The sequence below is a fragment of the Somniosus microcephalus genome, unplaced genomic scaffold, assembly GCF_052327205.1.
Source record: "Somniosus microcephalus isolate GS21.2 unplaced genomic scaffold, FLI_Smic_1.0 unresolved_chr1, whole genome shotgun sequence".
Lineage (NCBI taxonomy): Eukaryota > Metazoa > Chordata > Chondrichthyes > Squaliformes > Somniosidae > Somniosus > Somniosus microcephalus.
In genome coordinates this window covers 141,226,361-141,241,448 of record NW_028225179.1, presented here as the reverse complement: position 1 = coordinate 141,241,448, position 15,088 = coordinate 141,226,361, and the positions used below count along the sequence as shown (strand labels likewise).

The 15,088-nt window shown below is 47.5% G+C and overlaps 2 protein-coding genes across 2 annotated transcripts; both read left to right on the top strand.

The window, feature by feature from the left end:
• The first annotated feature begins 465 nt into the window (after positions 1 to 465).
• On the top strand, positions 466 to 1,161 carry LOC147096052 (histone H2B type 1-A-like). The gene has a single exon (XM_085974067.1). The coding sequence runs from the start codon at positions 484 to 486 to the stop codon at positions 967 to 969; it is 486 nt and encodes a 161-aa protein (XP_085830193.1). The 5' UTR covers positions 466 to 483; the 3' UTR covers positions 970 to 1,161.
• A 581-nt stretch (positions 1,162 to 1,742) lies between these two features.
• LOC147096051 (histone H1.3-like) lies at positions 1,743 to 2,502 on the top strand. Its single transcript, XM_085973763.1, has 2 exons — positions 1,743 to 1,769; positions 1,834 to 2,502. The coding sequence occupies exons 1-2, from the start codon at positions 1,743 to 1,745 to the stop codon at positions 2,500 to 2,502; spliced, it is 696 nt and encodes a 231-aa protein (XP_085829889.1).
• The last annotated feature ends 12,586 nt before the right edge of the window (positions 2,503 to 15,088 follow it).

Sequence of the window (15,088 nt, the reverse complement as noted above, 5' to 3'; positions counted from 1 at the left end):
ACAACCTCCCCTCAAGGGCAATTAGGCATGGGCAATAAAAGCTGGCTTTGCCAGCGATGCCCACATCCCGAGAATCTTTTTAAATGCAAATAAATTGCCTCAGGTTCAGCATTTGTGTACTATGCCGTAAGGGTTTTAGTAAATAGCTAATATTGCAGTGACCTTTCTTAAGCAAAACCGATTAAGCACATATTTTTTTCTCTTCGAAAATCTCTTGTAGTTTCTGGGACCCGTCTAATTTGTATAAGGTTTCCCCATTCCTAAAGTGGCAGCGGCTTTTGACAAAAAAAACTTGATACGTGACTGTGATTTGTGCAGACTGAACATGTGGTGTGTCAAGGATCAGCCAATTGGAATAGACAATTTGGCATCCTGTATTAGCATAAAGCTGTGTATATAAGGGAGGAGTAGCGGGCTCTATTTCTATGTTGCTTTGTGTTTTTATTAACGAATCGACGTGGAGAAGGAGTTGAAGGGCTTGCCATGCCGACTGCTGCTGCTGTTTCCACCAGTTCCACCACAGCCGGTGCCAAGGGTGCCGTCTCCAAGAAGGGCTCGAAGAAAACCGCCATGAAAATGACCAGGCAAGGGGACCGGAAGCAGAGGAGGAGCAGGAAGGAGAGTTACAGCATCTACATCTACAAGGTGCTGAAGCAGGTCCACCCCGAGACCGGCATCTCCTCCAAGGCCAAGAGTGTCATCAACTCGTTCCTCACCGACATCTTCGAGCGCATCGCCTGCGAGGCCTCCCGCCTGATCCATTACACCAAACGCCAGACCATCTCCTCCCGGGAGATCCAGAGCGCCGTCCGCCTCCTGCTGCCCGGGGAACTGGCCAAGCACGCCGTCACGGAGGGGACGAAGGCTGTTACCAAATATACACCAGCTCCAAGTAGAGTCTCCCTTTCCAAAAAAATCCTGCAATTAAATCACCAAACGGCTCTTCTAAGCCACTTCACAAAGTCTTAAGGCGCAGCTATTAAACAAAACCGAGACCCTTGAACAAATACTTTTGTTAGGCTGTATGTTAATGCAATGAATTGCCAAATTAATCGTCCGGTTAATGCACCTACATGTGTTCAATTTATGAAAGCTGTTTTAATTCGCATTTCTTACTTTTGATTATAAGAGTCCCTGAAGGGATTGGGGAATTCACGGGGAAGGGGGCAATCGGCGCTCAAACAACTCCGAGAACAAGGATTTCGGTTGAAACCAAGGCTCTTCCCTGCCAGTTGAAGAATTTACTCTTGATATTGTCACCCAGGTGTACAGAGAAGATCAATGTTGCCGGACCGCCAATATTGTGGAAAAAAGCGGGGTAAAATAGGAGGTAGCTCAGCATTAATGTTAAGTGACACCACGTTTCGGTCTAGGAAGACCTTTGTTTTGTACAGGGAAGGGGAGAACTTGGAGACAAGAAGTCATTGAGACCGCGACTTGGAGTAGGAAATAAGACAGAAACATTTTCCCAGATCAAGAAAACTGCACAACTTACATTTACAAATGGCATTTAAGGTCGAAACACGGCCCAAGACGCTTCACGGAGGAAAGAGATGAAGAGCCGCTCAAGTCTTTACAGAGAATTGAGCAGAAGTTTAATGAAAAAAGAAAGGATTCGGAAGAACTTCGAAGGGAAAGAGAGAGAGAGAATGTCTGGGGATATATGATCGCTCTGAGGTGATACACGCTTTGGAAAGAAGGCGACTTTGTTTTGTGTTTTGTTAGCGGGCATTTTTCAGGAGATGAGACCTTTGGCTCTGCAGCGTCCGGTTCGCCTGGTTAAATAGCGCCGGCTGCTGGAAACTCTTCATTCCCCAACACACACTCAGATAGAGAGAGAGAAAAGGTCCCAGCCCAGCCATAGCCGACACTCTCCCTGCCAGGAGCACCAGGAGGAAGACCAGAGCTGCGCCCCCGGCCAGGAGACCCGGCGCCACCGTGTCCCAGCAGATCCTGGAGGCGGTGGCTGCCACCAAGGAGCGCCGGGGGCTCTCGCTGTCGGCTCTCAAGAAGGTCCTCTCGGGCCGCGGCTACGACGTGGCCAGAAACAACTGGCGGGTCAACCAGGCGGTCCGGAGCCTGGTGACCAAAGGTTCGCTGCTGCAGCCCACCGGCACCGGCGCCTCGGCCTCCTTCAGGCTCAGCAAGACGTGGGGCGACCGGGAGGAGGAGGAGAAGCCCAAGGGGGAGCCCGCCACCGCCGCCAGAGAGAGGAGGAGGATGAAGCAACGTGCGGTCAGGAAGGTGGCGCCCAGGAGCAGAGGCTCACCCAGGAAGACCAAGAAACGCGGTGCCGCCAGGAAGGGGGCGAGGAGGGCCACCGCCCGCAAACCCAAGGGGAGGAAGGTGGCCAGGGCCGAAGGGAAAGGCAAACGCCACCGTGCAAAGCCGAGAAATCTGGCCAAACAACCGGATCAGGAGGCGGACCAAACCCCCGCTCAGGAGACCTCCCTCTCGGAGAAAGAAAGCCAAGTGTGCTCGGAGCAACAGGACAGCTCCTGAGTGCAAGCGAATCTCCCCGAATGATTGATTTATTACAGACTGGGGATAAAAAAAAGACAACGGCTCTTTTCAGAGCCACAAAATAATTCATCAAAGAGCCGAATTAGATTATTTTTTTGTGTAATTATGTAATTGAAATAAATGCGGGGGAGGGGCTGGTGGAAGTGCTTGGAAATAAATATACAACACGTCAATCAGTCTGAACGGGAGAACGATGCGTCACATGTTTGTGGCGAGGTCATTCCTTAGGAATAGTCTTCAAAAGTGCTCTGCATTGTCAGCAATTTTAATTGTTTTAGAAGATAGGAATAGGTCATTCAGAACCTGGAGCCCGTGTTGCACGAAGAATCATCGTGGAATTTGATGTAAGACGCGCCTGGGGGAATTTGCCCGTTTTGGGGGGAGATCTGGGACTTGAAACATTAGTTGTTGCAACCAGGCGAGGCACCTGATTGGCCGGCGCGGGAGGTGATGACCCCGGGGTTGCTTCTATCTGGTCCGCCTTGTGCCATTAAATAGCAGCAGCGGCGGCTGAGGCTGCTTTTTTGACGGCAAGTTGCTGAAATTGGAGATGACATCCCATCATTAAATTGGGCGAAAGAAATAAAGACTTGCATTTATATCGTGTTTTTCACGATGACCGGACCTCCCAAAGCGCTTTACAACCAATGTACTTTTTGGTGTGTAGTCACTGTTGCAAGCTTCCACAAACAGCGATGTGATGATGACAGAAACATAGAAACATAGAAGATAGGAGCAGGAGTAAGCCATTCGGCCCCTCGAGCCTGCTCCGCCATTTAATGAGATCATGGCTGATCATCCAAATTCAGTACCCTGTCCCTGCCTTCTCTCCATATCCCTTGATCCCATTAGCCTTAAGAAATATATCTAACTCCTTCTTGAATATATTTAATGAATTGGCCTCAGCTGCCTTCTGTGGTAGAGAATTCCACAGGTTCACCACTCTCTGGGTGAAGAAATTCCTTCTCATCTTTGTCCTAAATGGCCTAACCCTTATCCTTAAAGTGTGACCCCTGGTTCTGGACTCCCCGGCCATCGAGAACATCCTTCCTGCATCTAGTCTGTCTAGTCCTGTTAGAATATTATAAGTTTCAATGAGATCCCCTCTCATTCTTCTAAACTCCAGCGAGTATGAGCCCAATCGACCCAATCTCCTCATACGTCATTCCTGCCATCCTAGTTATCAGTCTGGTGAATCTTCGCTGCACTCCCTCTATGGCAAGAACATCCTTCCTCAGATAAGGCGACCAAAACTGCACACAATACTCAAGGTGTGGTCTCACCAAGGCCCTGTAGAACTGCAGCAAGACATCCTTGTTCCTGTACTCGAACCCTCTCGCTATGATCAGATAATCTTTTTGTTATGTTGATTGAGGGATAAATATTGGCCAGGACAACGGGGAGAACTCCCCCCTGCTCCTCTTCGAAATAGTGCCGTGGGATCTTTTACATCCACATGAGAGAGCAGACGGGACCTCGGTCTCATCTGAAAGACAGCACCTCCAGGAGTACTGCACTGGAGTGTCGGCCTGGATTTTTGTGCTCAAGTCTCTGGAGTGGGACTTGAACACACAAACCTTTGACTCCGAGGCGAGTGCTGCCCACTGAGCCACTGGCTGACACTGGTGGGTGCGCTTCAACCCTTCCCACCCACACCCAAATTGCCCAAGACTCTCCCGAGGCGCTAACACCGACCACCAGCAGGAGCAGCAGAAGACGACCCAGAAGCAGAAGCGCCAGCTCCGATCCTACCTGCGCCGCAGGAGGAAAGAGCTGCGGATCTCCCAGCTGATCCTGCAGGCACCGTCGGCCCGCAAGCAGCACGGCAGCCTCTCCTCCGGAAGGCGCTGCTGGCCAACGGCCACGAGGTGGAGAAGAACCAGGCCCGCGTCCAGCTGTCTGTCAAGAGCCTGGTGGGCAACGGCTCGCTGGTGCAGACCCAAGGCCCCTGGCTCCTTCGTCCACAGCAAGAGGCAGAAACAGGAGCGGGCGGAAACTGTGGCCGGGATCAAGGCCAAGAAGGAAACCAATACGACCACAGGGACAACCAGGAATTTTGGCAAGAAACCCATCAAGAAGCAGACAGAGAGGAAGACAACTTGCAGAAAAATAAATTGTAAAAAAAACCTAAATAAATTGAAGGGAAAAAGAAAGGCATCTTAAAACTGTAAACATAAAGGCCTAGAAATTCAGTGGAGCCACGTTTGGGGCGCTACAGCCGGGCGTTCGCTAAATTTAGCGCCTGGCGCAACTTAGCGCTACCTTCGCCGATATTCAGTTGCATCGCCCCAAGAGGTTGCTGCTGCGCTAAAGCAGGTGATGCACGACTATCATAAAGGGCTAAGCCGGCGTGCCGAGGCGCTTACACCGAGGGCGGGCGCAGCGCAGGTGCGGCGAGTTGCTGATTGAATGCAGACACGCTGGCGCTGGTCAGCTCTTAAAGGGGGAGGGTCGATTTGTTTGGCTGGCACACCCTGCACACTGCAGCCCTGAAGCAAGGCCTGACCATTGCTGGTTTATCAGTTCTACGCCCAGGACCATGCAGAAGCCCGCTATTCTTCCAAATCCCATTGCACGCTCTTGCTGCTTGTCCAGGGTCATGGGGAAGGAGATGTACTGACGTCTCCTTCTGAAAAGGGCATTGGTCACCTGGCAGCTGCAGCAATGTACTGCAAACTGGGAGATGTTGGCAATGTCGCCAGTAGCGGATCGGAAGGAGCCGGTGGCATAGAAGTTGAGAGCCACCGTCACCTTCACTGCCACCGACAGAGACGTCCTGCTCCTCAGCTGTGGCTGCAGATCTCTGCGAAGCAGGTGGCAGATCTCAGTGACCACCTCCCTTCTGAATCGCAGCCTCCGAACACACTGCTCCGCAGACATGTTGAGATATGAGTACTGGTGGCGGTATACCTTGTGTGGGTAAGGCCTCCTGTGCCGACGCCTGTTGGCCCTTCTCCATCTGGCCATGACTGGCACTCTCTCACGGCGTCTCTGAGCCCTTTGAATGCAATGGAGAAGCCCAAAGTTTACACCCATTGCTGCCCCCATTATATGTGGTGACTCAAGGCTATGGCACTGAAAGATAAATTCAAGTGCAAAGCTCTGACCTGAAGCCAGAAGTACCTGTGCGAGCGCTGAGTCAAAGCACAAAGCTCTCTCCCTTTGTCTCTCCAAATATCCGTCTCTCACACAGAAGGATTGGCACAAAATGGCTGCCACTTATAATGCAGGAGGTGTCCCCTTTAAATAGCGCCCCCCGCGCCCCGCAGCGACTGGGAACCGTTCCCCTCTACCAGTCCCTGGGGGCGCCAGGCGCACAGAAGGGCGGCGCCACTGAAGTACCGGTTCGGGGCGCACCAAGGGCGTTGCACCATGAAATGACACCAGGATCTGCACGCGCAGCTGAGCGGGCACTGCAGTTTAGCGCCGCCGCTAAATCTTGAGTGAAGCTCGCGAGAGGCGCAGATCGCGCCGCGCCCAGGCGCTAGCCGCTTCGCGCCCCACTTCTCCTCCTCCTAAGGTGCTAGCGGCTGGCGCTAACAACTGAATTTCTAGGCCAAAGGCTCTTTTTAGAGCCACAATATCTCTGCAACGGACTGAAGTAACCATTTTAATCCATTCATTTTGCAATTAGATAAAGAAAAGTTTAAATGGTGAATATATTTAAGAAGGAGATAGATAGATTTCTGGACAAAAAAGGCATCAAGGGGTATGGGGAGAGAGCGGGAATATGGTATTGAGATAGAGGATCAGCCATGATCATATTGAATGGCAGAGCAGGCTTGAAGGGCCGAATGGCCGACTCCTGCTCCCATTTTTCTATTTTTCTATGTTTCTACCAGTGGAGCCAGGTAGTGCTCAAGAGGGAACCAGATGCCTATTGGGTAGAGCAAAATCGGGTGTTGTACAAGATTTGAGCAACTTTGGGACAGCGGCAGAATGAGTGTAATAGTCCTTTATAGCTCCTGCACATTGTTAATGTCTTACAATTGAAATTCAGTGAAATCTCCCACTAACATAATCTGTCCTCGGTTGGGGCGGGGGGGGTGGGTGGGAGGCGACAGGGGGCTGCCAGTTGTTCCTTTCAGTACAGCTTGCCACCAAATCCATTCTGGTGGTTTTTTCTCGTCTGCAATCAACCGGTTTGAGGTTTTGATCACCCTTATCTTTGTGTGAGGACACCCAATAGATGTAGCAGCAGATTGATATTTACACATTTGATGTAGGCGAGCATTCAGCTGGCTCTCATTCCACCGATTGGCTTGGTTTGTGTATTTTAGGTTTTCCTCAGGGACTACGATTACAGCTGATGAATCTACCCTTTCATAACAACTACAGGAACTGTTGGGAGGGCTTTAATGGACATCAACGCTTCTAAACATGTTATCATTACACATAATCTTCCGCCAGAGCTATTTTCATCGCTATCAGGTTTCCTCTCAAATCACTTTACCTGTGCCGTTGGCATTTCATTCTCTTTTCCCAGAAATCAGGTTTCCCAGGGCTCTGTCCTCTATGACTAGATTACTGAAGGTTTTCTAGACCCATCAGTAAGAAGTATTCTCTGAAACCCATGTTACACAAAGGGCTCATATATAACTCATAACATCCTGGAGTAAAAACTACACTTTAAATCCCTTCAATCAGGATTCTGCCCTACCCACATCACCAAAACAGCCATTAACAAAGTCGTGAAAGATTCTCTCAGACTTTCTCAGATCATTCTTGTGTTTAAATCTCTCCTTGGCCTCTTCTCTCTCCCAACTCTACAACAACCCTCCAGACTCACTGTTCCTCTAAACCTGTCCACTTCTGCATGCCTCACCTCCCCTCACCCCACCATTGATGGTCGTGTCTTAAAGCACATCAGCCCAACAATCTGGAATTCCCTCCCGAACTCCTCCACCACTCGCTCCTCATTTAAGACCCTCTTTAAAATCCAGCTCTTCATCCCTCCTAATATCTCGTTCTTTCGCTCCCCGTCTATTCCCCAGCCCCTTATTCTTCCGTTATTTTCGATAATATAAGGATTGCTGAATTCAACCTCCAGAATAAGCAAAGGGAGATTTAATGAAGGAGGGAGGCTGCTTTGCTACAATACAACATTGACTACACTTCATTGGCTGTACTACGCTTTGGGGTGTGCTGAGGTCGTGAAAGGTGCTATATAAATGCAAGTCTTTCTTTCTCTGATTCTCTGCATTCTGCAATACGATTATAAACAAACAGATCGGCCCCAATGGCTTAGTGATTTACCAAACTTGCATTTAGATTAATTGGGGTCAAATTACTTCAATACTAAGGCAGGAATTGCGCCAAATAAAACTGAGCATTCGTCTAATTTCAGAATAACTTTCTGCAGAAAATACAATCAGATTTATTTGCTACATTACAACTGCGACTACACTTCAAAAGTACTTTATTGGCTGTGAAGCACTTTGCGATGTCCTGAGGTCGTGAAAAACGCTATAGGAATGCAAGGGGAGATTTAATAGAGGTGTTCAAGATCATGATGGGTTTTGATAAAAGTAAATAAGGAGAAACTGTTTCCAGTGGCAGGCAACCAGAGGACACAGATTTAAGGTAATTGGCAAAAGAACCAAGGTGAGCTGATTTTTTTTTTGCACAGTGAGTTGTGATCTGGAATACACTGCCTGAAAGGGTGATGGAAGCAGCTTCAACAATCTATATAAATGCAAATACAAAATCAAAATACTGCGGATGCTGGAAATCTGAAATAGAAACAGAAAATGCTGGAAACACTCAGCAACATCTGTGGAGAAAGAGAGAGAGAGAGAAACAGAATTAACTTTTCAGGTCGGTGACCTTTTGTCAGAAGTGAGTTCTTTCGTGAGTTCCGACGAAAGGACATCGACCTGAAATGTTAACTCTGTTTTTCTCTCTCTCTCCATAGATGCTGCCTGAGTATGTCCAGCATTTTCTGTTTCTATATAAATAAGAAAGAAAGACTTGCATTTCTATAGCGCCTTTCACGGCCACCGGACGTCTCAAAGCACTTTACAAAGTCAATGAAGTATTTTTGGAGCGTAGTCACTGTTGTAATGTGGGAAACGCGGCAGCCAATTTGCACACAGCAAGCTCCCACAAACAACAATGTGATAATGACCAGATAATCTATTTTCATGATGTTGATTGTTCTATATAAATGCGAGGCTTTCTTTGTAACAGAGAGGAGCGAGAGGGGCGGGGCTTCCTGGGCGGGGTCGTGGCCGAGCGGCAGGTTGATTTGTTCTCGTCCGCCTTCCGCCCTTATAAACAAAGTCGCCGCCGCGGCTCTGCCACAAGTTTGCGCGACGTCCGTCAGCGCGGACTTGCCCGATGGCCGAGACCATCCCTGTTAAAGCGGATGTCCCCGCACCCGCTCCTCTCGATGCCGCCGCCAAGATGAAGGCCGCCTACCGCCCGCAGAAAGTAAGCGCCGCCGCCGCGGTGGCCGAGCAGATCCTGGAGGTGGTGGCCGCCACCAAGGAGCACCAGGCGGCCCCCAAGCTGGGCGCCCTGAAGAAAACCATCTCGGTCTCCAGCTATGAGCTGGAGAAAGGTGCCGCCATCTGGCCCAACCAGTCGGCCAGCACTTTGGCCAACAAGGGCTCGCTGGTGGAGAGCAGCGCCGGCACCTCCTCGGCCTCCCTGCACCCGGACCGAGAGGCGGAGGAGGAGTAGGGCGAGGAAGGAGAGGCTGAGGACGGGGCCGAAGGAGACACCAAGAGGAAACCGGCCGCCAAGAAACCGGACCGCAAGAGGGCGGCGGCTGCCAAACCTGCTGCCCACAAACACGCCAAGAAGTCAGCGGCGGCCAAGAGCCCCCGGAAGGCCAAGCCCAGAAAAGCCCCCAAGCGGCCCTCAGCCTCCCGGACTGTGGGGCGTAAGCGACGGGCCCCGAAGACGAGGTAGACGGGCAGGAGCGGCGAACCGTCTCAACACTAAATAAAAGGCTCTTTTCAGAGCCACTCACAGATTCACAAAATGAGCTAAATACATTGATTGATCTCCAATTTCCCCCTCCTCCATTCTCACCTGCACGGGATCACATTTTTGTCGACTGGGTCTAGTTATTCAGAATGATACAGAACTAAGAATGAAGAGGCTATGTAGGCCATCGTGCCTGTGCCAGCTCTTTGAATGAGCTGTCCAATTAGTCCCTTTCCCCCATCAAGCATTTATCCAATTCCCTTTTGAAAATTACTGATTCTGCTTCAACCATCATTTCAGGTAGCACATTCCAGATCATCATAACTTCAGTGTAAAAAGAAATCTCCCCCTCTGGTTCTTTTGCCAATTACCTTAAATCTGTGTCCTCTGGTTACCTGCCAGTGGAAACTGTTTCTCCTTATTTTATCGAAACCCATCATGATTTTGAACACCTCTTAAATTGCTCCTTAACCTGCTCTGAGAACAATCCCAGCTTCTCCAGTCCCTCATCCCTGGTATCATTCTAGTCTCTTCTGCACCCTCTCCAAGGTCTTGACATCCTTCCTAGTGTGGTGCCCAGAGTTGGACGCAGTACTTGAACCTGTACCAATCTCACTTCTATGCGGGACGTGTTCTTTTTAGTTTTACTTGCAAACAAAGTTCATAATTATGTCTATTTTTCTTTAACCAAAAAACTAAAATAATGGTCTTTGATTATCTTTACCCAGAGAGGACAGAATCCATTTGGTTAGAGTTGAGGAGCAAAAAGCATATGATCACGCTATTGGGGGTATTCTATAGGCCTCCAAATAGTCAGAGGGGGGTAGAGGAGCAAATCTGCAGGGAAATCGCAGAGATATGCAAGAGCTTTAGAGTGGTGATATTGGGGGACTTTAATTACCCAAATATCGATTGGTATAATGCTAGGGTAAAGGGAAAGGAGGGGGAGGAATTTCTCAAATGTGTTCAGGAGAATTTCCTTGACAAATATGTTCTTGACCCAACTAGGAAGGAGGCATTGCTGGATCTGGTGCTGGGGAATGAGGTGGGCCAGGTCGACCAAGTGTCTGTGGGAGAACACTTGGGTACGAGTGATCATCGTTGTAAGGGTAAACCGGGAGAGCTTCTTCTCCCCGAGCCGGACCCTCTGATATAAAGGGTCGACGTCTGCCTTATTCCCAATCAATCACTCGGAGTCCGGAGGTTCATTCAGTAAAGCAACTTTATTTACAAGCCGGCAGGGAAGACACTCATCCTGGGATGAATGCTCTCCGATCATTGAAAATCTCCTGCCTTATATACAGGTTATGTTCTGAGTCGTGACTACTGTTTGCAATTAGGTGCATTACACGTATACATTTCTTTCATCATACAGTTGGCTTCGGGTGCAAATTTTTGTGACCTGTGTGCATTGGTCTTGTGACCCCATATGTTATCTCTCAATACATTCCTCAGTTAGTGATTCACGGTTTGTGCACTTTGGCCACGACTACAGCAGACTTTCCTTCTGGACATTGTTCATACCAATTCCTTATATGGTTGGATATATGCTCTGTTCCTTAATCTCCTCATCTTAGCTCTTTTTTAACCCTTTCAGTCCCCTCTTTTGGTCCTGATTAATCCCTTTTAATCATCGACCAACCCAATTATTTCTCCTATTATGGCGACCTGCCGGGGTGGTGATCAAATCCAACCCATTGGGTCACCTTGTTTATATAATCATATTATCCTGATTTCTATGCCCCATACATCCTTTCCATCAACATATTATCCACCCAAATACATAGGTTATAAGCATTAATGTTATTAGTACTATACATCCATTAAGCAGGTCTTTCTCCCAAGCCTTCGCTCGTTTGTAGTAATAATCCATCTGCTCGATGGGAATCTGCCCAGGAGGTTTCTGTAACAATTATCACTGAACAGCATACATCACTACTTTATCAAGGTCATGTACATTTCTTCCATTTCTTTCTTTTTTTTTTGTTTTCTACGTTTTTTACAGGCGGCACATGCTGCTATTCCTAGTCCTATTGCAAAAGCCAATTGTTCTATCACTAATATGTGAGAAGTAATGTGGATCCATGGGTGGATGTTGACATTCATCCCCCAATCCCACAGCTTCTCATACCATGGGACTTCCTGTAGTTCTACTTCTATGTCCCTTTCTAGTTCCCCAAAGTTCCTTTGCAACATTACGTATTGTTTCACCATTTTACTTAAGCCTTCTTTTATTTCTTGCAGATCCTCTTGCAGGCAAGGTATCGGAGCCCCCACCGGATCTTCATAATTGACCAATTCATCCATTAAACTATCTGGCACAGTTAGTTTCATTTCCTCTCTTAACTGTACATACACCAATCTCATGTGTCCAATTGTCACAGGGATCTTTGGTGTGAAGCAGAAGTTAGGCATTGTGATTACACATACAAGGTTACTATATTGGTACTCAGCCTCTGTGGTGGCCATACAATACTCCCCTCTGCCTTTATATCCCGAGCGGGTGTGATGGTGATCGACATGTGATAATTCTAACATGCACCCCTCTGTCTTATTATAGCCGCACTCATCCTTAGGGCCTTCTCCTACCGGATGTGGGCATATCGTAAGCGTACCTTTCCCTTGGCATCCATTTAGGGAGACTCCTCTTATAGTACCATTCTTCCAGATGGCATAGGTATCAATTGGATAGTATCGGAGATATGTCTCACCCCTCACTATGCCTATGTTTGTTACCTGGTACTGTGGGTATGGAGTCGTGTCCAGTCTCACCATTGGTATCATGAGTAGGGTTGCAAAGGGGTGGAAAGTTTGCGGTAAATTTCCGGAAATTTTCCACGGGAAGTTTAGCTTGGGAATTTTGCCCAAAAAAGCACATGCTAGCATAATATTGTTTTTTTTGTATTTCTTTCTTTTTTTTCCACAGGTCCTCTCTTAAAATTACTAACAGAGATGGAATCTTAATTATTAAGGAATTTCTTAATCAATATATGTTTATCTTCTTACTTGGCTTGTTTTAATAACTACAAGTTTTGTGTGTGACTGTGAACAAATGTGTCCTGATTGGTTGGATGAGTGGATGAGCGATTAGCTCCCTCTATTTGTAATATTTGCATATCGAATTGTGATTGGCCTGCAGGCATCTGTAAGACTGCTATAGTTTTTTAAAGATCCAGGTTAGGTGTCCTGAGGGAAGTCATTTTGTTTTCTGCTGATGGTGTGATGATGCAGTAAGTAAATCAGACTTTATACCAAATAAATCAGTTACTTGTTGAACTCTGTTGTCCTTCAATTTAAAATATACAAAATAATACACTATTGGTGATGTAGCGTTGTGTGTCATGCTTCCATCACATGGAGCATCAGCAAAAATGTACTCACCCTGTTGCAATCGTGCTGATCGACCGCAGTTCAGCATAGAACAATGCCACATTTACCATCGGATGTGTGGAAGCATTTTACCCCAGGCATTAAAGATGGAAAGACTGTGTACATGTGCAAACACTGTAGAAAGCCATATGTAAAGAATGCCACAAAGATGCAGCAGCATTTATCCAAATGCAACAACTTCACTCAAAGCTCACAGCAGTCAGCCCAGAGTTCCTCTGCTTCCATTCAAGAAGATGATGGTTCTCATTCAGCATCAGGCTCCTTATCATCAGCAACTCCTGGCCCACTTGGAAGGTCCTTTGATACAATGGATAACCATAGCCAGAAGAATGCAGATGAGTGCCTTGCTCGAGCTGTATATGCAACAGGCTCACCCCTCATGCTCACAGCCAATGTGTACTGGAAGAGGTTTTTCAATGTTATTCGCCCTGCAAACTGTCCTCCCACCAGACATGCTTTGTCTACTTATTTGCTGGAGGCTGAGTATAACAGAGACCAAGGAAAGCTCAAAGAAACGATAGCGATGGCAGACTGTGTTGCAGTTATCTCAGATGGGTGGTCAAATGTACGAGGGGAGGGCATCATAAACTACATCATCTCCACTCCTCTCCCAGTGTTCTTCAAGAGCACAGACACGAAGGACAACAGACACACAGGCACATACATTGCTGATGAGCTGAAAGCGGTCATCAACGATCTTGGATCACAAAAGGTCTTTGCAGTAGTTACTGACAATGCTGCGAATATGAAGGCTGCTTGGGCTCAAGTGGAGGAGGCCTACCCTCATATTACGTCTATTGGGTGCACAGCTCATGGGCTTAACCTGCTCCTCAAGGACATCATGGGTTTGAGAACCATGGAAGCACTGTACAAGAGAGCCAAGCAAGTTGTTAAGTATGTCAGGGGAAAACAGGTAGTTGCAGCAACCTACAACTCCAAGCAAATGACAAAGAACAAGAACACCACACTGAAGCTGCCCAACAACACTAGATGGGGTGGTGTTGTCATAATGTACAACAGCCTTCTGGAGGGTAAGGAGTCGCTGCAAGAAATGGCAATATCCCAGTCTGGGGATATGGAAACCACCATCAAGAAAATACTGCTGGATGATGTGTTTTGGGAGAGAGTGGTTAGCAGCCTTAAACTACTCTCACCAGTAGCATCTGCAATTGCTCAGATTGAAGGAGATGACGCTGTCTTGTCAGATGTTCTCAGGCTTTTTACTGATTTAAAAGAACAAATCAGCATTGCCCTACCCACATCCCTGCTGCTCAAAGCAGAGGAGAAGGCAATTGTTCAATTCATACAGACGCGTCAAGAATTTTGTGTCAAGCCGATTCATGCTGCAGCATACATGCTGGACCCAAAGCACGTTGGGAGACCAATACTTTCTGGAGAACAGATCAACAGCGCTTACAGTGTGATTTCTACCCTCTCACACCATCTCAATCTGGATGTGGGCAAAGTTCTGGGAAGTCTGGCAAAGTTCTCTACCAAGCAAGGTCTTTGGAATGGGGATGGGATATGGGAATCATGCAAGCATATCAGTGCACATACCTGGTGGAAGGGACTTTGTGCATCTGAGGCCCTGTCACCTATTGCATCGGTGATACTCCAAATCCCACCTTCATCAGCGGCCTCTGAACGAAACTGGTCACTTTTTGGGAATACGCATACAAAGGTGCGCAACAGGCTGACTAACAAGAGAGTGGAGAAACTGGTGGCTATCCGGGCGAACCTACAACTTACTGAGCCAGATACAGAAGTGTCCACCACACAGCTAGACACTGACACAGAGGAGGAAATGGACACGTCAGAGCCAGAGTCAGAGAATCAGGAGGAGCAATGAGGAGTAGAAGATTCAGAAGATTCATGAGTAGAAGACTCAAAAGGACAAAATAAGGACAAATTACAGGCTAAATAAGCTGACGCTCTTTTTATTTTATTTTAGATTGGTCTTTTTTGTGGGGGTTCAATAAAGTTCAAAATTATAACCTAAATAAAGTTTTGAAAGCCTGTTTTTATTTGTATGGAACAGTATGTCTATTTTGACGACAAAGATAATATAAGGGTCAGAGACAAAAACCATCAGTGTGCAAAAAAACTCAAAATTCCCATAAATTCCCATAAATTCCCCAAATTCCCATAAATTCCCGAAAATTCCCATGGAAAGTTTCCTCTTTTAAAAATTCCCAGAATTTTGCAACCCTAATCATGAGTACCATGCCTATCATTGCTGTCA

What these genes read in the sequence shown, in the direction of transcription:
- LOC147096052 (XM_085974067.1), top strand. Translation starts at nt 484, where the DNA reads ATGCCGACTGCTGCTGCTGTTTCCACCAGTTCCACCACAGCCGGTGCC.
- LOC147096051 (XM_085973763.1), top strand. Translation starts at nt 1,743, where the DNA reads ATGAGACCTTTGGCTCTGCAGCGTCCG. An exon ending in CTTTGGCTCTGCAGCGTCCG is followed by an intron (nt 1,770 to 1,833) that starts GTTCGCCTGGTT and finishes ACACTCAGATAG; the next exon opens with AGAGAGAGAAAAGGTCCCAG.